General features: G+C 39.3%; 1 protein-coding gene across 5 annotated transcripts in view; it reads left to right on the top strand.

Moving 5' to 3' along the window:
- The window catches only part of BCKDHB (branched chain keto acid dehydrogenase E1 subunit beta), a 280,770-nt gene that overhangs the window by 25,077 nt on the left and 229,559 nt on the right, over positions 1-26,134 (top strand). For all 5 annotated transcript variants that reach the window (XM_081250891.1, XM_081250888.1, XM_081250890.1 and 2 more), the window contains exons 4-6: positions 21,336-21,469; positions 21,690-21,845; positions 24,444-24,552. In XM_081250891.1, coding sequence (XP_081107017.1) covers positions 21,336-21,469; positions 21,690-21,845; positions 24,444-24,552 — 399 coding nt within the window. The remainder of the gene's footprint in view (positions 1-21,335; positions 21,470-21,689; positions 21,846-24,443; positions 24,553-26,134) is intronic.

The following is a 26,134-nucleotide window of genomic DNA, read 5'->3' as shown; positions in this document are numbered from 1 at the left end:
CTGTCAGCCCTCTCCCCCTGAGGGCCTCTGGACACCAGCCAGAAGTGGTGGCATGGGGCCAGCCTCAAAATTAGCCAAAAGATTCTTTTTCTGTAGTTTTGGCTTCTGGACACTTAAGCAAAGTTGGTAATAAGAGATTTCTCCTTATCTCTGTTTCTGGGCAGGCTGTTCATTTTAATCCTCATCTTTTTCTCCTCTGGTTGCTGCCAGCTTGGAGTCCAGCAGAAACAAAGAAACTTGTTTCTAAGCCAAAAGGGAACACACACAAACACAGTATTACATTCTTAATTAATCAAGAATCTGTAGACTCTGAACTTGAGCATTTTGTTCTTTAAAAAGGGAAGGTTCCTCAAAACTCAAAAGGAACCTTTTATATCACTTTAGGAACGTGTTAGTTCATTAATCAGATGGAGAAAGGAACATACGAACTGGCATAAACCCATATATCAGTTCAAATCTAAATTAAGCACCGATAGGCATTAAAAAGTTCCACAGCGTTCTGAACAAATTCCTAAGTCCAGCTGAGTCATTTGCCTGAAGAAGGCAACTTTTCCTTTGTTAAATATTCTACAGAGTTTCTGCCCAAGGACCTTCTAGCTTTTAATTATTCTGTCTATATATATCAAGGTTACAGCTCTGCTCGCAGCATTTAGCCTTTATACAAAAAGAGGAAAAAGTTAGATATCGTGGCATCCAATTATTGCACTAGTTGTGTTCTTTTAAATGGCTTCCTTCATCCCACAGTCTGTTGATAGTGACTCAGGTGGGGAACCAGGAACCTCTAACCTACACAGTCTCTCCTGATTTCTCTCAGATACTTAGAAGCAGAATTTGAGCCAAATAGTCTCAATGAAGCGTTGCACTCACTCAGTTCTTGCCAAATTACCTTTATTCGCTTTCTTACCTAGTTCCTGCTATTTCTTTCTGCAGGCAGAAGGCAGCTCACCACTCAGCTGTAGCTCCCATTATACTTAAGGATTTCGGTAAAGGAAAATTTCAGTAAAATTTCTTCCCAATGTTTCCAGGCTGGGCGATCCTTAGGTGATTCATTTTACTAAGGGGGCAATAGCCAAGTTACTGAAAAATCTTTCCTGGTTTAAATTTCCTGGTGGCCATGGAGTGCTACTGCTGTTACTTATTTCCACCCCACTTCCCTTTCTCTCAGAAAAATCTCTGTGGTCCAGGGAATTATAGGATCAGAGAATAGACATGGTTCTTTGGAAGAGCTGTAGATAGGTACTTGGCTTTCAGTGGGAGAAGAGTCTAACATACCAGGATTTCCTTGCCCAGTTTTATTGCTGCAGGTCCCCTTCTGGTATGATTTGTGTCTATTTGTGGACTCACGTTGGGAGGTCTTTGTTCAACAGCAGGACCCTTTCGTCCCTAATTTCTGCAGGACCGCTAAGGGATCAGGCCCAGTTGTTAGGCTTTGGTGTATTTTCTTTTTTCCTCTTGTGGGTCCCTCTGGTGGAGGCTTTATTTAGCAGTTAGTAACTGTATTGCCTTGCCTGTCCTCTTCTCTGTGTGCAGCCATAAGTGGACTGGTGCCCAGCCTCTGGAGAACAGCCAAAGGAAGGAAATGAAGAGGTTCTGTTGATGGTTCAGTGACATGGATCTGTGGTCCCTGACTTTGCTAACATGGTGGTATCAGTGGTGCTTGAGGCAACTTTAATCTTTACCAGTTCTCCCAACCACCTCATGCGTACATACAATCTAAGTAAAAATGATGGGCTAGCTATGAAAGTGAACGATCAAGACAAGTCATCTGCCTTTAGTCTCTAACTAGAATGCTTCTCTTATGCTCCTCCTATATAGATATTCTGGAGCCTCTGTTGCCTGTCAACTTCATCAGTTTCTTTGGGTCAGTTTTATGGTTTCTGCAGAAATGGAAGGTTGCCACTCAAAATAGCCCCGGGGCAGTTCAAGCATGTGATATGATTGCTAGGCCAGCCGTTCGCAAGTAATGAATAATGAAGGCAGCGATGGGCTGAATTACACTCAATGGAGAAAGGCTGGCATTGACTGTTACCATTGCCACATTGACCAATGGACACAGACAGCAGATGGTTAATATTAATGTGTCATCCGACAAGTAGAAAAAGCATCCCCCAACTTTGTCTTAGGCTGAGGCACTTCTTTAGTATTTCCTCAGATTACTCAGGTTATTTTTCTGGGTTCAGAGACCAATGTATTAGGCCCCAGAGTTTGTTGAAGACGCCATCTTAGGAGGGCTGGTGCCTTTCAGTTGTTTGTGTACGTATGTGGGATAAGTGTCTGACATAGGTCTCCAGACAACACTATTCACTGCCCAGCACTGCTGCTCAGCCGTGCCTGTAGGTTACAATACTGATGCTTCCGTTTCACCCCAGAGATTCTGAGTTACTGGTCTGGGGTGTGGCCGGGGTGTTGGAGTTTTCAAAGGTCCCCAGGTGATTCAAATGTGCAGTCAAGTTTGAGAACTACTGTTCTAGAAGGTAGTAACATTTTTAACATATAGTTCCTGCCTTTAAGAACATCCAGTACACGTGGTAGACCAAAGCATCATCCCATGGGGAGTAAAATAACAGTTTAAGAGTGAAATAAAAATGTGAAATGATGGAAGACGTGCCCAGCAACTTTCTTCTATTTAGTCCAGAATGTAAATGACAGGGTGAATGAAACTGTGTGCTGAAAATTTTGGTGGAAAATGGTGGCTGAGACCTCTGGAAAAAGAGACAATTGGACGCAGATAGCGATATTTGTTTCCTTTCAAACTCCCACTAAAATGTCTAAGGATCTTCTTTTGTAAAGGCCTAAATCCGTAAGGATGGGGAGAATGGGATTGGAGACGACAACATGAACAAAGTGTTGGAAGCTGGAAGGTCAAGGGTGTAATAAGCTTGGAAAAACAGAATCCAGAATGGGCAGTGGGGCAGCTAAGAACCAGCCTCGCTTACGTCACAGAGTTACGCAAAGGCTCGGGAATTGGCAACACCAACACCTCTGGGAATAAGAGTGAAGGGAGGTGGTGCTCCAGAATAAGGAGAATTGGTTGAAACTCTTAAAGAAGCTCTCAGATCTCCAGCATCCCTTCACCACCTGGCAGAATCCTGGAGGTTAATGCTCCGTGGAGAGGGTAGATGTTGACCAGCTAGATGTAGGGAGGCTGGGAAATGTAGTCTTTAAGGTGTGTGGATATGTGCTTGGCTAAAACTCCGGGGTCCTGTTACTGTAGAAGAAAGAGAGAATGAATATTGGGGAATAACCTGTGGTCAGTACTATGCCTATACATACAGGTATTTGCTCTGTAAGTTTAATATTATTAGTAATGATAATGATGATGGTGATAACAGTAGCTACAAACTCTTAACCATGTTTTCTATGTGCCTAACCCTGTTCTAGGAACTTTATATATATTAGTTCACTTAGTCCTCACAATTCTGTGAAATTCGTTCTGCTATTATCCCATTTTGCAGATGTAGACACTGAGGCTTGGAGAGGTTAAGTCACTTCTTCAAGGTTCCAGAACCTTGAAGAACCAGGCCTGAGACCTCATCTTCCCGTGAAGAAAGTTGACATTGTGATAAAGCTTCAGGAAAATTTGATTTCAGATTAATGTTGTTGAATGTACTGGTTTTGTGTTCTCTGTGAAAGAAATTATTCTAATATCTATACTTGAGAAGTAGAAGGGAGATTGCTAGTTTTATGAAACTTCCATGTGTATACAAATTCAATAGAATGCAAATTTAAGTTAACATTTGAAGTCTATTTTTTGTTTAAAAAGGGTTCACATATTTTGAATCCTGTTGTAGAAGCTGGTAAATGACATAATCAAATTGGTCATTTAGGACCTAACTGTGGCCACAGCCTTGGGGAGCTGGGAGACTAAAGGCAGGGAGACCAGGAGTGGGATGATTGTTGATTACAGAGGTTCTTAAATTTTAGTACACATCAGAGTCACCTAGAAGGCTTGCCCCATCACAGGTTACCAGCTGCTGTCCCCAGAGTTTCTGATTCAGTAGTTCTCAGGTGGGGCCCAAGCAATTTTACTTCTAGTGAGCTTCCAGATGCTGCTGCTTCTGGCCTGAGGACCACAGTTTGAGAACCACTGCATCTATCTGAGGGGTAATGAGAGCCTAAACCGTGGCAGTGGAGGAAAGATGGAGTCAGGAAGGGGTCAGTGAAGAATTAATCAGGGACACTTGATAGGACTTGTGATTCTTTGCAGGTAGAGGCAGATGGAGAGTAAAGGATTTAGAGGGTCAGGGGTTAAGTATTGAAATATTGACTGCAAAGTTTCCATTGGGTATGCAACCAGAAGGCCATCGGTGACTTGTGACCTAAAAAAATAAAAGCAATTTTCATGGAAAAGTGAGGTAAGAAATAGATTAGATGACTAAAGCTTTGAGGAGGTATGATTATCCTGTAAGAGCGTGTAGAATATAGATTTCTTTAATTCTGAAACATTGGATTGTACTCTGTACCACTGCTTGTTTTAGCTGGCCAGCTGGTTTGGACCAAACTAAAGGCTTCATCGTGTTACACATTGTGATACTTTCTGGCTTTCCTCTGACCTTTTGTTTAAAAATGGATCTGCCATTTAAAAAGTATTAATCCAGTTTATTTCAAGTGAAACTCATCCTTCTGAATGTATGCATATTGGTTTTAAATCAGGGAGCAACTATTTCCCTTTCATTTCATTATGTATGGTGACTTTCAAGCTGCCTCTTGGATCCTGCTTATGGATTCTCGAAACAAGCCAGATTGAAAACTTCAGAGCTATCAAGTTCTGACGGTTCTATCTTGGGGTTTCTCTCACTACTGTTTCTACTGTGATTGGCAGAGTTCACTCCCTCCTTACTTCTTTTTTTAAAAAAAAATTTTAAATTGAAGTATAGTTGACTTATCATGTGTTAGTTTCTGGCATACAACAAGGTGATTCAGTTATATAAAAATACACATTCTTTTTTATATTCTTTTCCATTATAGTTTATCACAGGATACTGAATGTAGTTCCCTGTGCTATACAGTAGGGCCTCATTGTTTATCCGTTCTCTATATAATAGTTTGCATCTGCTCATCCCAAACTCCCAGCCCATCCCTCCCATCCCCACCCTCTCCCTTGGCAACCATAAGTCTGTTCTCTATGTCTGTGAGTCTGTTTCTGTTTTGCAGATAAGTTCATTTGTGTCATATTTTAGATTCCACATATAAGTGATATATGGTATTTGTCTTTCTCTGTCTGACTTACTTCACTTAGTATGATAATCTCTAGATCCATCCATGCTGCTGCAAATGGCCTGATTTCCTTCTTTTTTATATGCCCTCCTTACTTCTGATTTGAGTGATTATAATCTTTGTCATGAGTCTGTTCTAACTCTCTTCCCCCTCCTCTAGTTCGTGTTATATACATCTGTGAGATTAGCTTTTCCAGAATACAGCTCTGATCACAATACTGTTTTGCTTAAAATCTTCCCCATGTTGAATGGTAAAATCCAGTTTCCTTAGCTTGTGTTTAAGATCATAAATGGTCTGGCTTTGAATTTTCTTCCCAACTTTAGTTTTTCCCCCCATACTACTGGCTGCATCCACACTGCTCCCAGTTGCCTCTCTGCCTGTGTGATGCTGTTTCTGCCCCTCAGAAACTCCTCCTTTGCTTCAAATCTGACCTGTACCCCCCCAGCCCAGCTCCTGTTCCTCAGCCTTTACCACCTAGAAGTAATTTCTCTGTCTGTTTCCATCTAGCACTGCATCGGTAACTCATATACTTTGAGTTACTTTGTCCCATGTTTTACTTATATTTACAGTTCATCTTCTGTTTTGTAGATAAATTCATTTGTGTCATATTTTAGATTCCACATATAAGTGATACATGGTATTTGTCTTTCTCTGTCTGACTTACTTCACTTAGTATGATAATCTAAGCATGGAAATTGGTCGAATGACTGGAGGAGTGGGCAGCCGGTTGTCATGACTTAGTGCAGATAAAGTGATGATTCACTGAACTGCCTCAGCAAGAGTATTACAGTGCTACCCTGGTGGCGCAGTGGTTGAGAATCTGCCTGCCGATGCAGGGGACACGGGTTCGAGCCCTGGTCTGGGAGGATTCCACATGCCACGGAGCAACTAGGCCCGTGAGCCACAGCTACTGAGCCTGTGCGTCTGGAGCCTGTGCTCCGCAACAAGAGAGGCCGCGACAGTGAGAGGCCCGCGTACCGCGATGAAGAGTGGCCCCCGCTTGCCGCAACTAGAGAAAGCCCTCGCACAGAAACGAAGACCCAACACTGACAAAAAATAAAAATTAATTAATTAAAATTAAAAAAAAAGTATTACATATCAGGAAAGACTTCTGATGGGATTCTTTTTTAAAACTGCTCTGAGTGAGGGCTTAGGGACCTCTTTAAGGATGTCTGTCAACTTTGTCAGATCTCTTTTCAATCAGAAATCTTTTTTATTTAACTTAATTCTTGGTTTTTGATTGTGTTCTAGATATTTCAGTGAGCCGGCCAGTACTCTGATTGCATGTGGGATGTCACTATGGCAAGCTTATAAAGTATTGCCCGGATGACACGTGTGTACGTATATGTGTGGCACATATACATGAATGTTTATTTTACCTGAGATCAAGATGGTCAACATCTGTGTTTTCCCACACAGTGGTTATTAGATGGATTCATGGGTTCACTACTCTGCTTAATGATCTATACCAGTTATTTTCTACTTTTTGATAAATTCCACTGATGTTTACTGATTCTGCCTTATTATCGTTGAAGTATGAACTAGAAAAGTGCTGTACACAAGTACTTAGATTGTAGAAGTGATGTTCAGCTTTTCTTCATAATCATTTATTTTAGAGGAAAAAATAGAGCTAGCAAAAGAAATGATAACGCTATGGGTTATAAAAATTATTAAACATTTCAGATTTAGAAGAGAATGATATCATTGAATCTTCAAAACTAACTTCTTTCTGGCTGAACATCAATCATCTGGGACTTTTAAACTATATTATTTTGGAGACCGTATTAAGGATTGTAATTATGGGATCTGGGTTTAGCTCTGCGTGTATGTGGACCTTGAATTATTTCTCTAGCCCTGTGACTCACAGATACTTTAAAAAGAGCTGATAAGAGTTAGTGAATGTTGTTTATTTTCTGGTTAAAACTGGTCCTTCATTCTCTTGAGCTTTATTTTATTAATAGCTCTTCAGTTCGGACTTAGAATTGCTTTAATGTCGACTTTCTCCTATTTACAAAGGGGAAAGTTCATTTATTATTTTGTGCTTCTTTGTCATGCTGTTCCCTTTGCTTCTGAGAAAAGGGCACCAACCTATTTAGATAGGGACCTTTAGGCTATTTATAAAGCAAGGCAGGTTAATTGAAATCGAAAGCTCGGTAATGTCCTCCCCGGTGAATGACGCACATGGATGACGTCGCGTGCTGTGTGCCCTTCTAGGCAGGAATCAGCTGGAGGAATTTGTGTGCTTTGAGCTCTGGTGTTGACGTAGGTGCTGGGTATGGATATGTTTTAGGAAACATCTCATTTCCATATAAATGAAAGAAGATTAAAAAAAATTTTTTTTAGATGGCTTGCCCTGAAATTCCAGCTGGTATCACAAGGATGATGAAAATATTTCTTTTGACGATCTGGAAAAACAGCTTTGGTTGTATTCGAGCGCAGTGAAGTCATCACAGATTTATTCCGAAATACTTATTATATTCATTTATTAGAATCTGTTTATTCCAGCATCGGCTATGTGTATGTTTATTTGAAAAAACGTTTTTAGTGTGTATTTCTCTAAATAACACTCTAGACTCTCAATAACTTTTAAGTAGCTTCACTTAATAAATTTGTAGAGTTTCATCAGTAAATGTGTCGATTTGATTATAATAAAAGGTAGAACCAAATAGGTCATCTTCTTTCTTACATGATGAAACTGTGGTTCTTCTTTTGAGACATAGTAAAATATCAGTTTGACTGAAATGAGTTTTTGTGTTTTTCTTTCCAAGTGTCACTGAAAGGACAGTCTTACTTAAACTTAGATAGTTGTATAGTACATATCCCCTAAAACCCAAGCATTCAGATTACATTTGTTTAAATTCAGTTTTGTATAAGACAAGGTGATTTTGTTAGTGGGAATTCTGTCTCCTTAACTTGCATTGATCATGCCCAGAGACAAAATTTCAGCTTATGCACAAGTGTTAAAATACCAGTGGTTGATATATTACTAGTTATACTTGGTCTCCTGTGGGCCTGTAGCCCCCATCAGAGTCAGTGCTGGGCGATTCCTGCAGATGCCCAGGGCTCTGTGGTGCTGAGCTGGTCCCGTTCTGCCAGGGTCATACAGTTACCTTTGTGGATCATTGTGTGTAAGGGTCTTACTCAGATGCCTGGTGAACAGCCCATAGTTCAGGACCAGACATCGGTTTGCTCACATCCCGTCCGTGGGGTGGTGTGGAGCCACGGCTTCCAAGTGGAGGTCTGCTTTAATAGCACTGCCCCATCTGTTAGAATCAACTGGCCCTCGTTCCCAAGCAGCGCGTTGGAAGGCTCTGGGCCCCTTGGGCTCAGTCCCTGCCCTGCACCATCTCCAGGCCTCTGCACATACACAGCTGCAGCCGTAGAGCATTTGTTCCTCAATGCAGGAGTGGCCCTTGATTGTCAGCCCTTCATTCTCACTCCTGGGATATCTTTTGTGTTGTTGCTGTTATTTTTTAATTGAAATATTGTTGATATAATACGATATTATGTTAGTTTCAGTTGTACTACATAACGATTTGACATTTGCATGCGTTATGCGACGATCACCACGACAGGTCTAGTGACCATCTGTACTCCTGGGCTGTCTCTTATGGAAGGTTAGCAGTGGCCGGGCATGTGTAGCCCTCCTCCACCCAGTGGTAAACCTCGATCTTTGGATGAAGGTGTGTGCTGGCCTCCTGCTGTGCCTGTCCGTGGTCCTACTAATGCAACAAGATTTTGGTTCATTGTTGAGAATTGCTTGTCACGACCCTGCCACCATGACTGACCTTGCTTCCCTCTCCTCCCACCAGCCTTCACCCCAGGTGGAGAGAGTACTCATTGTGGAGTGACTCAACCTGCCCTTGACATCTGCTAGCTGGGCTGCTGCGCTGCGTGGGCTCCTCCAGATGGTCGGGGGCCTTGAAGACTGCTTATTGTCCCCAGTACCACTCAGTGCCAACCCTCAGGGCTTCTCAACTAACAGCACTTAAATCCCTTTGATTCTGTAGTGTCGCTCAAACCCTTTCTTCATTTTATTTTCATTACCACTATCCTGATAACACTTTACATTCTTATAATACCTTATGATTTGCAAAGCACTTATATATGCCTTATTTGATCCTGGTTGGTAGGCAGGTTAGTTATGTTTTTTTTTTTAATAATTTTATTTACTCTTTTGGCTGCGTTGGGTCTTCGTTGTTGTCTGCGGGCTTTCTCTATTTGCGGTGAGCGGGCGCTACTCTTCATTGCGGTGCGCGGGCTTCTCATTTTGGTGGCTTCTCCTGTTGCAGAGCACGGGCTCTAGGCGTGTGGGCTTCAATAGTTGCAGCACACGGGCTCAGTAGTTGCGGCATGTGGGCCCTAGAGCGCACGGGCTTCAGGAGTTGCGGCGCATGGGCTCAGTAGTTGCGGCGTGCGGTCCCTAGGATGCGTGGGCTTCAGTAGTTGTGGCACGCGGGCTTAGTAGTTGTGGCTTGCAGGCTCAGTAGTTGTGGCTCGCAGGCTCTAGAGCACAGGCTCAGTAGTTGTGGCGCATCGGCTTAGTTGCTTTGTGGCATGTGGGATCTTCCCGGACCAGGGATCGAACCCTGGTCCACTGCATTGACAGGCAGATTCTTAACCACTGCACCACCAGGGAAGTCCAGGTTAGTTATTTTTATCCTAATTTTATGAATGAAGAAACTGAAGCCCAATCCAAGATCACACAGATGGAAAGTGGTGGAACCACATCTAAACCCATGAGTTCTGACTTGGAGTCCACAGTTTTAACCATCATGCTAACTAGTCTATAGACCCCAGACTTCCCATCTTTATCTCCCACTACTCTTTCTAATCCATTTGTACTTCAGCTGCCTTGATTCACTTCCCAACTCTGAATTTGCACTTTATTTCTTGCCTCTGTGCCTTTGCTCACACTGTTCCTTCTTCTATCTGTGCCTATTGAAATTCTGCCCATTTTTTCAGGGTCCAGTTCCAGTGTGTTCTCCTTCATGAAACTTTGTGTAATTCCTCCAAGCCTGAAAGAATCTCTCCTTCCCCCTCGTCTAATAGCATTTTATTTTTACATCACTTTCTTGTATCATAGTTATTTATATTTGACTTATCTCCTTATTACATTGTAAGTTGTTGGAATATTTAAAAGTGTAACATTGTTTAAATGGTATCTTATCTCTGTCATTTGTAGCATCCAATTACAGTGCCTTGTATATGGTCAGGTACATATTGGGTAAATATTTATTCCACTGGGTAAAAAACATTATATCAAACAATATTTTTCACTGGGTCAGAGTTAAAGCTCTGATGGTGTCAGAAGGATGCAGGGCTTGATATTATTTCTTGCTACATCCATCTAATAAGCTTAGAGGGTTGAGAAAGGGAGGGTGGGAGGGAGACGCAAGAGGGAGGGTATATGGGGATATAAGTATATGTATAGTTGATTCACTTTGTTATACAGCAGAAACACACCATTGTAAAGCAATTATACTCCAACGAAGATGTTAAAAAAAAAAGAAAGGTATACTTGAGATATCTCACTCTCTTAATATATCCTCAGTTTATCCTACGTCTTAGGATACAACTCATTTGTTAAAGATCTTATCTAACTTGCAACAAATTGAGCACTTCGTTCATCTTTAAAAATTTTTTTTTAATTGAAGTATAGTTGATTTACAATGTTGTGTTAATTACTGCTGTACAGCAAAGTGATTGTTACACACACATATATATATATTCTTTTTTAAAATATTCTTTTCCATGATGGTTTATCTTAACATTTCATTCCAATGTTCCATATTTTTAGTAACCTCCAATCTGATAATTGCTAAGAGTAATTGCATTTCTTGGCAAACAAAAGAAGATCCAACTTCTAAGTCCCCAAATAATTTTATTTTACCCTTTAAGATTTCTTTATAATTCATTAAAAGTAAAAAAAAAATCTCTTTAAAATTTATGCCCAACTTCTAAGAGTGTAGCAGGAAATATTGAACTTAATTTTTTTGAATAACTATCATAATTATGATCATGTGAACTGTGAAGTTGACATAGTGATTTGGAGATACTTGGTTGAATCTGAACTGATGTGAGGACTTTACCTGAAATTTCCCTTATATCTAATAGCTTCCCTTTCTCTCCACCCCTTTTCCTATAAGATGGATGATGTAAAGACTACTTGACACTTTACTATTAGTAACATCTTAGTTTTATGCACAAGTTTGGAGATTTTATACTGCCTTTTCTGGATAGAAACATGTATACATTTATGCAGAGTAATAGTACTATATTGCAGTGCAATTAATTATTGAATCAAAGTTTGAAGCACTTCTTTTTTTTTTAAGATTTTTTTTGATGTGAACCATTTTTAAAGTCTTTATTGAATTAGTTACAATATTGCTTCTGTTTTATGTTTTGGTTTTTTGGTGGAGAGGCATGTGGGATCTTACCTCCCCGACCAGGGATCGAACCCTCGCCTCCTGCATTGGAAGGCTAAGTCTTAACCACTGGACTGCCAGGGAAGTCCCTGAAGCACCTCTTTTAAAAGTTTTTTTAAGGAAATTCTCAAATGTTTTCTTGACCATTTTTAAAATCACTGTTTTAAAGATGCTTTTAATGTTACTTTGTTGTTGGTAAGTAGATTACGTACTGTGAAGGCTTAAACCAACCATCTTATTTGCTTTAGTTTTTGGAGAAACATTTGAGGGAATTTCAGGACACTGTTCATAAAGAATTTTTACATTCAGATTAAATGTTCAGAATTATTTTGCATCCATGACTGTGGTGCCAGATAATTAAGGTCTAATTTGATATATTTTAGCATTGTTGAGTTGAGTAGTTTGCAGTAGCCAATTTAGAAAAGAAACTTCTCCAATAGAATGGAGCAAGTCTTGATAAAGGAAACAAGGCCACACTCAAATCAAAGCTCAGTTTCCTTATTTGAAGATGTGGGGCTGGTGGGAAGATCTTCAATAGTACTAGGATTTTGTGCTTCTGTAATTTGTTTTTCTGCTTGCTGTCCTTTCATACCCAACCATAATTTTTACATGATCCTTAAGTTATTTCATAGATTCTCTATCTAGTTTTCCCTTTTGATTTAAAGAACGTATTTTCCCCCTGTGGAATCCCTTATAGGTATAACTTTGAACTTTTTCCCTCCAGTAGATAATAGGAGTGTTTCTATATGCCCTTCCATTTAAATGAAGATTTCTAAGTTAAAGATTAACTTACCCCATGATAAGTTTTTTTTCTAATGATAGTGCTTTTAAACAATTGCCGTACTCTCCTTGGGTAATTTATTTTAAAAACCTTTTTGTTTTCAATGTATTCCTAAGTAGAATTTTTCTTCTAAAATTGAACAGTGGAATTATTTTATTTGATATTTTCCTAAGATTTTTTTTTTAAGATTTTAAAATTATTTATTTATCTATTTTATTTTTATTTTTGGCTGCATCGGGTCTTAGTTGCGGCACATGGGGGATCTTCGCTGAGGCACGCTGCCTCTTCGTCGTGGTGTGCGGGCTTCTCTCTAGTTGCAGCATGTGGGTTTTCTCTCTCTAGTTGTGGTGTACGGGCTCCAGGGCACATGGCCTCTGCAGTTGTGGTGCGTGGGTTCCAGAGCGTGTAGTTTGCGGCAGGCGGGCTCTAATTGAGGCATGCAAACTCAGTAGTCGTGGCACATGGTCCCAGCTGCCCCATGGCATGTGGGATCTTAGTTCCCTGACCGGGGATCAAATCCGCATCCCCTGCACTGTAAGGTAGATTCTTTACCACTGGACCACCAGGGAAGACCCTTCCTAGGATATTTTTTCTCTAACTTGTGTGAGCTAACTATTCTGGGAGTTTTCACATTTTCAATGAGGTTTAAAATTTGAGGGTTTTAATATCAGTGATAATCTTTAAAAAATAATATAAGCATATCATCTGGATCACTTGCCATGTAATCAAATATTGCCGTGTGATAAATTGGTGTTTGTGCTGTGTGAAGGCCAGCTACTTCACAGTGTCTGAAGTATATGAAGCATTCACTGAACTTCAAATAACAAACTGTTCTAATAGCACCCCTGCATGCCATACCCAGAGGAACCAGCATTATAGCAATAACATGTTCAAGTTACAGACAGATGAATTTAATAGATTCCATTTAACTTTCAACCATTCATTAATAGTCAGTATATCCGTAAGTATACACTGAAGAATTTTCTATACCTGATTCCAGCAATAATTGAATAGATACGCATTTAATGAGGATTTCAACATGGTTGTGATACCAACTTTATTTGGAAGTAACTTCCTTAAAATTAGCATTCAAGGAATGCTGTGGATATTGTTTTAGTATGAGGTCTGATTATCCTCAATTGTCAAAGAAAGCCATGAGGTTACGTATGCTATTTTGTACAGTGAATTTAAGTGAAAAGGCATTTTTTTCATTAGAATGATTAAGTAAAAAAAATCGGAAAGATTATAGATAGAGTCCTATCTGAAGCTACATTGCTACAGCAGAAAACCATTATTTGTTATACTCCATTTTTGCTGTTAACTTGAATTTAATTGGTTATGCAGTATTTTTTTTCATATTTAAAAGTTTGCTTTGCCTTTATCTTTTTATCAGGGTAATAAATGCCAAGTTTAATTTTGTATAAATTAAAATATATTAAAATTGATTTAAGTTGACATTAGGAATGCAGAGTATATTTTTCCTTTAAAAGTTGTCCATCTAGGGGCTTCCCTGGTGGCACAGTGGTTGAGAGACCACCTGCCACTGCAGGGGACACGGGTTCGTGCCCCGGTCCGGGAGGATCCCACATGCCGCGGAGCGGCTGGGCCCGTGAGCCATGGCCGCTGAGCCTGCGCGTCCGGAACCTGTGCTCCGCAACGGGAGAGGCCACAACAGTGAGAGGCCCGCATACCGGGGGGGGAAAAAAAGTTGTCCATCTAATACTTGGTTTGAGAAGTCCTGGTCTATGATATTGAACATTATTGTATCATAATTATAGTGGCTAACCCCAACCAGATGTTTCCTATTTCAGTTCCTATTAGATGATTTTATAATTCCCCCTGATTTTGGCTATCATTTCTTATTTTAATATTATTTTGGTCATTTGGTTTTTTCATTCATTCATCTGTTGAACAGATATTTTTAAAATGTTGTATGTCAAGGACTGTTTAAGGCACTAAAGATGATTGAAGATAGCTCTCCTCTTTATGTCTGGGTGAGTCTATGGTCTCTCTTCACTGTCACATTTTCCCATTATTTAAATGAAAAATGTCATGTATGTATTACTACATTTTCAAGTAAACTACTATCTGCCTTGCTGTCATATCTATATGTTTTGAGGGCTTGGTGGGACGTTACTACATCCTGATTGTCATAGACTAAGTGCCTTTTCAGCCCACGCTTGATGGGCCTTTTAAGCCTGTTCATTCAAGTAAAACTACTGAATGACTACTAAATTCAAGACATTGTGCTAGGTACTATTGAGTGAGTGAGATGTAATCTGTATTCTCAGTAGAGGAGCTCACAAATTCTAATCCGGTCATTGAATCCTCGGAACTGATTTGGGCTTTGCTGGATCTGGACATTGTTGGTTCTGCACCTAGAGCTGTAGACTCACTGGTTACAGTGGGACCTTCTGCATGTCATCGATCTATTCATTCAATAAACATTTACTAAACACTTTTGCTCCTGGTTGATTTTTATCCTCTTTAATTTTTCTGTCTTATCTATTTTAATAACCCAGATCTCTTTCCTAGGAGTATTCAGAATAATAAATGTAGAATCTATAGAACAAAACTCACAAATAGCACTTTCTAGCTATTGTTGCCTGGAGGCTACAGTTTGCAGAATGTTACTGTAAGATCATTGTAAGTAGAGGTAAACTTACTAAATCTGGAGGCCTTGGCACTGGCATCTTCTGGAACCATAAATATAGTGCTGCTTTCCAGGGAAAGCAGGGTTAATCAGAAGATAGGGGCTGATTATTAATCATCTATATTCCCATTTTACTGTTAATTTACAGGATTAATTAATCAGACTGTCCAGAGTGATGCAGGTCCAAGGATGGCCTTGGCCAACCTGTGGGATGTCTGGAGTCGTAATGACCCTTTTGAGTTGTCCGTAGGTGGGCTGAAATGACCAGGCCTTTATACTCTCACACTGACTAATCATTGGATGTTGGCCGCCAAGCATGACCTCGAGCTTGGAGGTCAGTGTAGTTGAGGCTGAGAGCGCTCTCAGCAACCGGGGCTGCAAGTTCTTCATGGACTGGGGAGCTGGGCTGCATGCATCAGTGCCCACCCCAGGCAGTAGACCATGACCGCTACCTTGATGGTAGGAGTGCCTATTCAACTCACTCTTTCGTTTTTCTAGTTATGGATCGTGAGTCTCCAAATTTAGTATGCTAACATATGGCAGATTAGTTATGGCCAAGGTGGTTTATATTTCCCCTATTACTTTATACACTTTATATACTTTCCACCTAAGTGTTAATATTCCTTACCTCCAATAATAAGTCTTGGTTTACTGAGGACAATCCTGTTTTCCTGGGACTGCTCAGTTTAGACCTGTTGATCAACTAACATCTGTTAATTGTTTTTGGTATCTCAATACTCCCAGACATATTTCAGTTTGGAAGATAACTTGTATGCTTGTCTTACCTAGTATGTTTAGAAACATTTATTTGCGTATTTATCTTCTAAATGTCTATCTGGCCTGTTTATCTAATGAATGCAATGTTCTGTTCTTTTCTACCTCTTATTTTAAGAATAGAAGTGAACTGGATTAACTTTGTATTTTTGCTTTATTTGACCCTCAGACAAATGCTTTTCATCTTTATTAAATTCTTCACCAGCAAACTTTATATCACAACATATTCCAGAAAGTGTGTGACTAAAATTACTGGGATATATTACCTGCCCTGTTAAAATTGTGTCTATAATGACATTTATTTCCCGTGTTTTGTATCTTAGTCACAAATGTTTACGTCCTTGTTTATCTTTCTGCTCCAGGAATCTGGGACTTGAGCGCTTTCTCTGATGGAGTTGATCTTTTTTCTGGAAGGATGTTCTGACCTATTCAGATTTGTGTCCTAAGGAAGTCCTAGTTCCTTAGATAGAGATGGGAAGTTTTAGAGCTGCCTTTTCAGAAATTTTTAATGGGAAAAATTTAATTTTACCCTAGGTGGATTTAATAACTTACAGGACCACTTTATTCACAAGAAAAACTCTAATTTAAAACTAGCTATGCATTCCAAAAAATGTCTAGGCATTGAAGATACTGAGATCTTCAATTTTCTTAACCTACCAGGAGGTAATTGGTTGTCACCTTAAACCACGCTGCCGCTTTTTCCTAAGTGTTGTTTCTTTGCACTCTTTTTACTGTTTCTGGTCCACAGTTGTGGCCTAGATGTTGTCATAGGGAACGGGGTTCACTGGTGGATTCAGTTTGCCCATCTGTGATTCTTTTTTTTTTTTTTTTTTGCGGTACGCGGGCCTCTCACCGTTGCAGCCTCTCCCGTTGCGGAGCACAGGCTCCGGACGCGCAGGCTCAGCAGCCATGGCTCACGGGCCCAGCCGCTCTGTGGCATGTGGGATCTTCCCGGACCGGGCCACGAACCCATGTCCCCTGCATCGGCAGGCGGACTCTCAACCACTGCGCCACCAGGGAAGCCCACCACCTGTGATTCTTTGTCCAGAGAAGTCAACTGCTGGTGATGTTTGGCGTCATTTAGTGGATGATGTCTTTAACAGATAGTACACTGTCCGTGGTGTCAAACTTCTTATCACGTTCTCTTTACAAAAGAAAACCTGCTAGAAAGTGGTGGTATGACTTTATACTTAATCTTAAGCAAATGAGAAGTTGGAGTCAGTTATTTAAATGATCAACCATCTACACTTGTGCACTCTACACATATTTTTATTGACTCAGGGGATCATGGAGTTACACAAAGATACTAGACCAAAACTTAAGGAAAGGTACCAAAATATAAGAAAGTGGCATCTTGTATGAATCTCTTTTATTTTTATTTAAAAAATTTTTTTATTTTTTAAATTGAAGTGTAGTTGATTTACAAAGCTGTGTTGGCTTCTAGTGTACGTCAAAGTGATTCAGTTACATGTATATATATATTCTTTTTCATATTCTTTTCCATTATGGTTTATTACAGGAAATTGAATATAGTTCCCTGTGCTATACAGTAGGACCTTGTTGTTTATCCATTCTCTATATAATAGTTTGTAGCTGCTAACCCCAAATTCTGAATCCAACCCCCCCTCCCCCCACTTGGCAACCACAGTCTGTTCTCTATATCTGTGAGTCTGTTTCTGTTTTGTAGTTAAGTTCATTTGTGTCTTAGTTTAGATTGCACATATAAGTGATATTATATGGTATTTGTCTTTCTCTTTCTGACTTACCTCACTTAGTATGATAATCTCTAGGTTCATCCATGTTGCTGCAAATGAATGTCTCCTATTCTTATTATCTGTATTATCAATAACCATAAGTTTATCTGAAATGTTGATCGTACTCAGTTGTCTTAAATTCAGAAAGAAGTAATTCAGGTATTATTTATTATTTTCTGACCCAGTCAACGCTGTTGGTCATTGAAGAACTTTTAGTAACTGCAGTCCCACCATCATCTCAGTTGGAAGCCTCCCCAGCTCTGATGTCTACCTTGAACCTGCCCAGCTCACTGCCTCTAGTGCTTTGACTCCAACAGTCCTTTGACCTTATTGATTCTTAAAATCCACGAATCCCACCACCCTCTCACTGACTCTTACTCCCCTGACGACTTTTCTTCTCTTTATACCCAGTTTAAATTCCATGCCGTGATTTGCTTGGCAAAATCCAATGCTAGTTAAATCCATCTCTGTCTAAATCCTAAATCCTGGGCTGAATGTTGCTGGAACAAAACATGACATCTTGCCAACTGACCTCACTTTCCGTTCAAGACTAGTGATCTCCACAGCCCACTCATGCTGCATGTTCCTGTTCCATTCACTCTTCCATTTTCCCGGATGACTATTTCATACACTCTTTTCTCAACGCTGCCTCCCCTGTCCTTACTCTTAGATAATAATCTGGTTTCACATTTTACGAAGAAGACAGATGCAGTGAACATAGAACTTTGGCAGGCTCTTTCCCCTGCATCTTTCTGTGTACCAGCATCAGTGCCCACAAATGCTTTCCTCCTGCACTCTGAATGAACGTCGGGGTTCTTGTCACCTCTCCATGCCAGACCCCTGCCTCTGTCATCTTCGCAAGCACATGGTTCCAATCGTTCTTCCTTCTCTCCATTTCATTAATCTTCTCAATCATCAATGTCCCCCTCTCTATTTTTTTTTGTGTGTGTGGTACGCGGGCCACCAGGGAAGCCCTCCCCCTCTCTATTGATCATTTCTATCAGCCTGCAAATATCCTGTTATTTCTTCCATCTTAAAATAATCCCTCTATTGATTCCATATTCCTCTCCAGCTAGTTGTTGTTCCTTTTCTCTTCTTTCCTTTACAGCTAAATTTCTCCAAGTAATTGTCATTATTTCTTGTCTCCAGTTTCTCTTCTCCCATCCCTCTTGAATTAGGCATTTGTTTTCTCCCTCCCTCCCGCTTGGCAGACACTGTTATGTCTGGGTCACTGGTTAGAAAATCCTCAGCCCTCATCTCACTTTCAGCTGGAACAGATTGGTCTTAGAATCACTTGCTTCATTTGACTTCTAGGCCAGCACGTTCTACTATTTTTCCTCCAAACTCTGGCTTTTTTTCATTCTCAACTTTGCTGATTATTTTTCATGTCTTTTTAACACTGGGTCTCTCCTTTCTCTAGGTACCCATTTAAATGTACTTGGGAATCTCATCCAATCACATGTTTTTTTAGTGCAATCTTCATGCTGAAGACTTTCAACTCATATATCCAACAGTCTAATGAGTGGCTTTACTTTAATGTCTGAAGGTGTCTCAAATGTAACATCTCCACAACCGGGCTCCTGGTTTCTCATCCCAACATGATGCTTCCTAGTTTTCCCTTCCTTGGGCAGTGGTAACTCTCTCCTCAGGCTACTCAAGCCACAAGCCACTGAATCATCCTTAGCGTTCCTCTGACTCATACTCCACGTCCCTTTCCTCAGTAAATCCTTCTGACGCTATCTTTAGACTATATCTGGAGGCTCACACCCTTTCTGCTGTTCCATATCATCATCTCTTCCTGGGATGATTGCAGCATCCTGTCATCAGTCTTGCTGTGTCCACGTTTGCCTATTTACAGGCTGTTCACCAAATACCAGCCAGAGGGATCCTGCTGAAATGCAACTTGGAGGATGGCGTGACCTTGCTCCATGGCTTCCTGTCTCACTCACCTACTTACTGACTCACTCGTTCTCACAAAGTCAGACTGTTTACAGTGACCCCCCCCCCCCCACGCCAAGGCCCCGTCTGACCTGTGCCACTGCCCCAGGCCATCCTTTTAACTCTTCAGCTTCATCTCTTACCACTGTTTCTCTTACTCCATACCAGGCGCTCTGGCCTTCGTACCTTTCCTCTGAAGTGCTGAACATATTTATACCCCAGGACTTTTGCACTTGCTGGTCCCTCTGTCCAGAACACTGATGCCCTGGGATGTACTCACAGTACATTTTCTCACTTCCTTCAACTCTTCCTTTAAATGTCACCTCTCAGTAGTGCCTCCCCTATCTCCCTGTTTAAAACCACAGGAGTTCCACTTCCTCTCCCCTGATCACTTACTCCCTGCGTTACCGTTCTCTGCAGCTCTTGTCATCATCTAATACGCTATGTATTTGACTCTTTTATTTTGTTTTTATTGTCTGTTTTCCCTGACCAGAATCTAAGTCCCATGAGGATAGGATTTTTTTTGGTTTTCTTTGCTGCTGTATCCTCTGCATCTAGAATAGCATCTAGAGAATATTAGGTACTTTGTAAACATTTGAATACATGTATGAATTATTTTTGTCTTTTCAGTATCATGATTGCTCTGTTACAGACATGAAACTGAGCCATAGGGAGTTTAGTAACTTGTGGTGATAACACTTAAACCCAGATCTGTCTTAACTCACAGCATAATCCCTGTATGTATTAATCCACCCATTGGGATACTATGTGTATGAACTTTATGTTAGGTAATTGCATTCTAACGTAAAGGAAGTTATCAGTATTGTGCATTTTATTTGTACTCTTACCCTCAATCATGACCTGTTTGGGAGAAAATAGAAACAGATTTTTTAAAATTTTATACTTGCTTTTCTTCTTTTCATTTTTTTTTTAAGAAACAGATTATTATTATTACTATTATTATATTTTTTGGCGGTACGCGGGCCTCTCACTGTTGTGGCCTCTCCCGTTGCGGAGCACAGGCTCTGGACACGCAGGCTCCGGACACGCAGGCTCAGCGGCCATGGCTCACGGGCCCAGCCGCTCCGCGGCATGTGGGATCTTCCTGGACTGGGGCATGAACCTGTGTCCCCTGCATCGGCAGGTGGACTCTCAACCACTGCGCCACCAGGGAAGCCCTTAACTTTTAATTTTGGTGTGCTTTTTCTGTCAGTGAGACTGGTACATGAAAATCTCCTACTATATTGGGAATTTTATCTATTTATCCTTTTAATTCTGTTAATTTTTTCTGTTTATTTGGAGCTTGTGTTATTAGATGACTATAAATTTGGAATTATGTCCTCCTTATGAATTGAAACCTTTAACAGTATGGATTTTCCCTCTTTATCTCTGGTAATGCCTTTTCCCTTAAAGTCTACTTTGTCTGCTATTAATGTAGTGACATCAACTTCTTTTGGTTAGGTTTTCCATTGTGTGTTTTTTCCTTCCTTTTCTTTACATTTATCTTTATCGTTTGAGTGTTTTTTTTTTTTTCAGTAGTTAGGTTTTGGTTTCTTGTATCCCAGTGTTACAATCTTTCTTTTAATTAGGATATTTAGATTACTTAGAGTTAATATAATTACTATGTTTGCATTGAAACCAACCATTGTACTATTTCTTTTCTGTTTCATCCACATATTCTATGCTTTTTTCTTCTATCTCACCATTATTAACTCAGTGAATTTTCAGTTGTATTGTGCATTACATTACTCTCTTTTGTCACATTAAGATGACTTTCATTTCTTTTGTAGGTAAAGATAGAGTTTTTAATACCCCATTGTGTGAACAAGGAATTGTTGGATTTGGAATTGGAATTGCAGTCACTGGTGCTACCGCCATTGCAGAAATTCAGTTTGCAGATTATATTTTCCCTGCTTTTGATCAGGTAAGAAGATTTCATTTTATCATAATCGAGACTTTCTAAGGGAAGTCCATGAAGTATTAAAGAATTATCTCCACTCTCCCAACCCCTATGTTAGGAACTTTTTGTTACCTTTGAGCTATTTTGTTATGGACATATATTTAAAGATCAAATAAAATGGCTTATGAAAATGGATGGGAAAAGGGACTCATTGTGACATGTCCCTTCTCTCTTTCCCCCTCAGATTGTTAATGAAGCCGCCAAGTATCGCTATCGCTCTGGGGATCTTTTTAACTGTGGAAGCCTCACCATCCGGTCCCCTTGGGGCTGTGTCGGCCATGGGGCTCTCTACCATTCCCAGAGTCCTGAAGCTTTTTTTGCCCACTGCCCAGGAATCAAGGTATTCTCACTTATGTACTTTATTTGCTCTCCATTTGATGTTTCTGTTTTGGTTCATTCGATTAATATTAACTAATATGGTTATCTAGAGATAAGCAATCAGGATTTTTGGAATTTATGTGCACTTAATTGTTTTTAAGAAAGAGAGCTTTTATTTTATTTAGATTAAGCAGCCAACATCCAGGTTTATAGAATATTTTCCTTGAAGCAGCACTGGCTTGACCCCGATGTGAATTTCATAGACTTCAAATAATAAAACCGAGAACATAGTTTATCTTCCATCTCTTTCAAAGCTCTCCTTCTTTCTTTCTTTTTGTTTTTTTTTTTGCGATAGAAATCATCTTTATTGATCAAAATAACATATATTAAAATGAAACTGACAAAGTAAGTTATACATTCCTATCAATCTTTGGCACGTTTCACAGATTTGTTCAGCAAAAAGGCCTTACTTGCAAATTCCATTTGAGCAGAAAGCTCGGTTTCTTTTTTCTTTTTTTTTTTTTTGCGGCATGCGGGCCTCTCACTGCCGTGGCCTCTCCCGTTGCGGAGCACAGGCTCCGGACGCGCAGGCTCAGCGGCCACGGCTCACGGGCCCAGCCGCTCTGTGGCACGTGGGATCTTCCCGGACCGGGGCACGAACCCGTGTCCCCTGCATCGGCAGGTGGACTCTCAACCACTGCGCCACCAGGGAAGCCCTCGGTTTCTTTCTAATGGGGCTTTCTCACTTAACAGTTGATTCTGGAGTAATTTTAATAAATCTACTGCTTAGTGCATATTTACCTCAAAGTCACAGGAATAAAATTTTGCTTTTAGTCTATTTCTTACTTTTAAATAGACCAACAGAAGACTTGGTTACCTAGGTATGTTTTCCAGTCCAGGGTAACGTAATACTTGCTCAAGCAATTAATTTTGAAGCATCTGCCTTTTACAGCCTTTCACAGTAATCTTAGGTCTTCCACAACAGCTTGGGTCTTTTGATTAAAAAAATATATATATTTTGCTTATTTTATGTCTTAATTTTTTACATTATCTTCTTTTCTATTTTCTGAAGAGCTTTCCAGGGAATCAATATAAAAACTCATAGATATGTATACCCAGAGCTTTATGTCTGGTTTTTGATAACATGGGTCATTTGTGAATATGTCTATGTTTTATTGTTTTTTCTACTAGATCAAAGTTGTAAAGTTTTGTAGTTAAGTAGGGGTTGCATAATTTTTCAATGTAAGCTAGAAATGGTAGGTTGGGACAAAAACCACATTTGAGGCAACAGTTATTTTTGTGCTTGAGCTAAAGATTGATTCATGTTTAATGTTTATGATGTTACCCAGTATTTTTAAGAGCAGTTCTTTTCTCTCACCCCTACCTCTCTCCCCCCATGCTTTCTCTTTTATTTTATCCCAAATGAGAATATACATATAGTACAAAAGGCTGAAAATAAACACATGAAGAAAGCAGTTGAATAAAAACTAAAATAGGAACATAAGATGAAGACATTGTGTGCTATGATGAGCAATGTATTTAACAGTCTCTTTTCAGAAAATAGTGAGGTTTGTGTTATTTTATTTTTTAAATAAAAATTCTTCAATAAAATGGGATAAAAATGATTTTGAAAGCCAAATATAGTTTGCTTCAAGGAATCTTATTTGAATCTTTGTGATAAATTCAGGTTTATTTTAATGATAACTCTCCCTATGTGATAACATCTTCATGTAGTTATTTAACAATCATTAAACTGGACAAGAGTTTGTGATTTGAGGCAAAATGGTGTAGAAATTAAGAGCTTGGTCAGTCAGAACAGGCAAGAATCCTTGCTTTAGCAATCGAGGTAACCTTGGGCGGGCTACTTGTCTCTCTTTAAGCCTCAGTCGCTATTTCTAAATTGGGGAAAATAATAATTGCTACTTCATGGGGTTGCTATGAACATGAATTAATCCACATAGTGGATTAATCAACAGTTAACACGTATGCTACCTGCTGTTATTACCATCATCTTCCTCATTATCAGTCTCATTCTCAAGAAGGTCCTGAGCCCTTTCCCCAACTGGAAATGTGCAGCATCCACACTTTTCTTTTAGCTTTGCAGTAACTGCACATTATATTACCTGGATCATAAAGTTCAGTGGATTATTTTTCCACTCAGGAAATGAAGGCCAGATTTTTCATGGGAAAGGAGGAGATTTTGACATCTTAAAATTGGAGAAGAGAGTTACATGCCTTTGAAAAGTACCAGTTGGACATTAGTAGAAAAGATTTCTTTATAAGTAAATACAGGAAGATATTGACAAATTTACTTTTTTGTTTTGATGAGTGCTCTTTGTGGTTTCCTTTTATTTTTTATGTATATGCATGTTTAACTCCTTGAGAGAATAGCAGTATCTTAATTACCAGAATATGGTGGGCATCTGATAAATATTTGTGGAACAAATGGGATCATTTTGGACAATATGTGAATTTTATGACAAATGGTAATTAGTCTAAACATACAAGATTTCTATATTTAATTAGTAACAATTGGTTATTTAAATATCAACCCTTATATGTGAGTTTACTGGGATTCATTTTGACTGAACTTGTCTTAAAAAAAAATCTGTTTTTGCAGGTGGTTATACCCAGAAGCCCTTTCCAGGCCAAGGGACTTCTTTTGTCATGCATAGAGGATAAAAATCCTTGTATATTTTTTGAACCTAAAATACTTTACAGGGCAGCAGGTAAATTTTTCCTTTATTTTATATTTATGAACATCTTTATGCATTTTGTTTTGCATAGCTCAAAATTATAATTTTTCTTTCATAAGCTTGATCTATATTTCCCTGTAGAAACAAAAAATTCTGATGTCTTCTATATTTAGTTTGTTCTCAGCTGTATATTTTAAGTTAACTTTAGAGAAAATCCATCTAGCTATTTAAATTTTAATTTTGGAAACAGGGAAGCAATGTGAAGTGGTAGCAAGAAAGTAGGGATTATGTTTGGCTACATAGTAGATGCTAAGTAGATGTGGGCTGAGTGGAAAAGGTGAATGAGCTCATTGCACTAAATAATATCAAATGTCCTTTTAGCTAAAGTGTCCTTGTAGGTCTTCATCTAAATTAGGATTCCTTTGATAGTGAAGGGGGCACTGTTTTGTAACATCAGGTCTACACTGGGATGAGTGTCTAAGGCAAATTGAAATGTTTGATCACCCTCTTTCTAGCTCAGAATCATAATTCTGTAAACACTCATCTATCATTGCTTCTTTATTAGCCATAATGGACTTTTAAACATCAAACTGTTTATTCTGCCTAAAGTGTATTTTATTTCAAATTCAGGGAACATTCCTTTGGCAAACCATTCTTTTCCTCGAATAGTTAGGCTTAAAACATTTTGTTTTATTGTGATGTGAATTACATACATTTAAATACAAATGCAGAGATTGTAAGTGTTCAGTTGGATAGATTTGACAGTCCTCTACATCCATGTAACTACTATGTAAAACAAGGCTGGAAAACTTTCATTGCTCCAGGAAGCTCTTTCCTGCCTCTTCTCTGCCAATCCATTCTTCCTACCCCAAACTTAGCCACTTTCTGATTGCTTTCATCATAGATTAGTTGCATATGCTTTGGGCCCTCATATAAGTAAGTCATACAGTGCTGTATATATTCTTTTGTGTTTGCCTTCTTTTGCTCAGCCTACTGGTTTTGAGATTCATTCATGTTGTTGCTTGTATCAGTGGTTTATTCCTTTTTCATTGCTGAGTAGCATTTCCATTGTATGAATATATCACAGTTTATCCACCTTCCCCTGTTGATGGACAAATGATCATCATTGTTTTCAGTTTTTGCCTACTTTGTACAAGGCTGCTAGAGACATTATTACACAAGTGTTTTTGTGAACATACTGTTTCTTTCTTTCTTTCTTTCTTTGTTTTTTTTTTTTGGCAATAAACATCCAGGAATAGAAATGATGTGTCAGAGTAGATTGAATGTTATAAGAATCTACTGAAGACTTTTTCTAAGTGGTTATGCCATTTTGCATTTCTGCTGGAAATTTATCAGAGTTCCAGTTGCTCTTAATTTAAGCATACTTTAAATTGAATCTCTACATTTTGGGGGAACTCTATAGTTATCTATATCCCATTATGGAATAAAAAATAACAAAAGAATTTATAATCTTGAGGTGAAAAGGAAAACACCAATGTTATATACTGAGTAGCTATTTGATTTCTAATTACTATGAATACCCTATGAGTATTATATTTGTAAGGCCAACCAATTCAAGCTAATCAATTAATACAGGTTGTTGTTTTTTTCCCAG

Source organism: Mesoplodon bidens (assembly GCF_964165515.1).
Source record: "Mesoplodon bidens genome assembly, chromosome: 12".
NCBI lineage: Eukaryota > Metazoa > Chordata > Mammalia > Artiodactyla > Ziphiidae > Mesoplodon > Mesoplodon bidens.
Note: the sequence above shows the minus strand (reverse complement) of the source record. Positions and strands in the feature narration are given on the sequence as shown.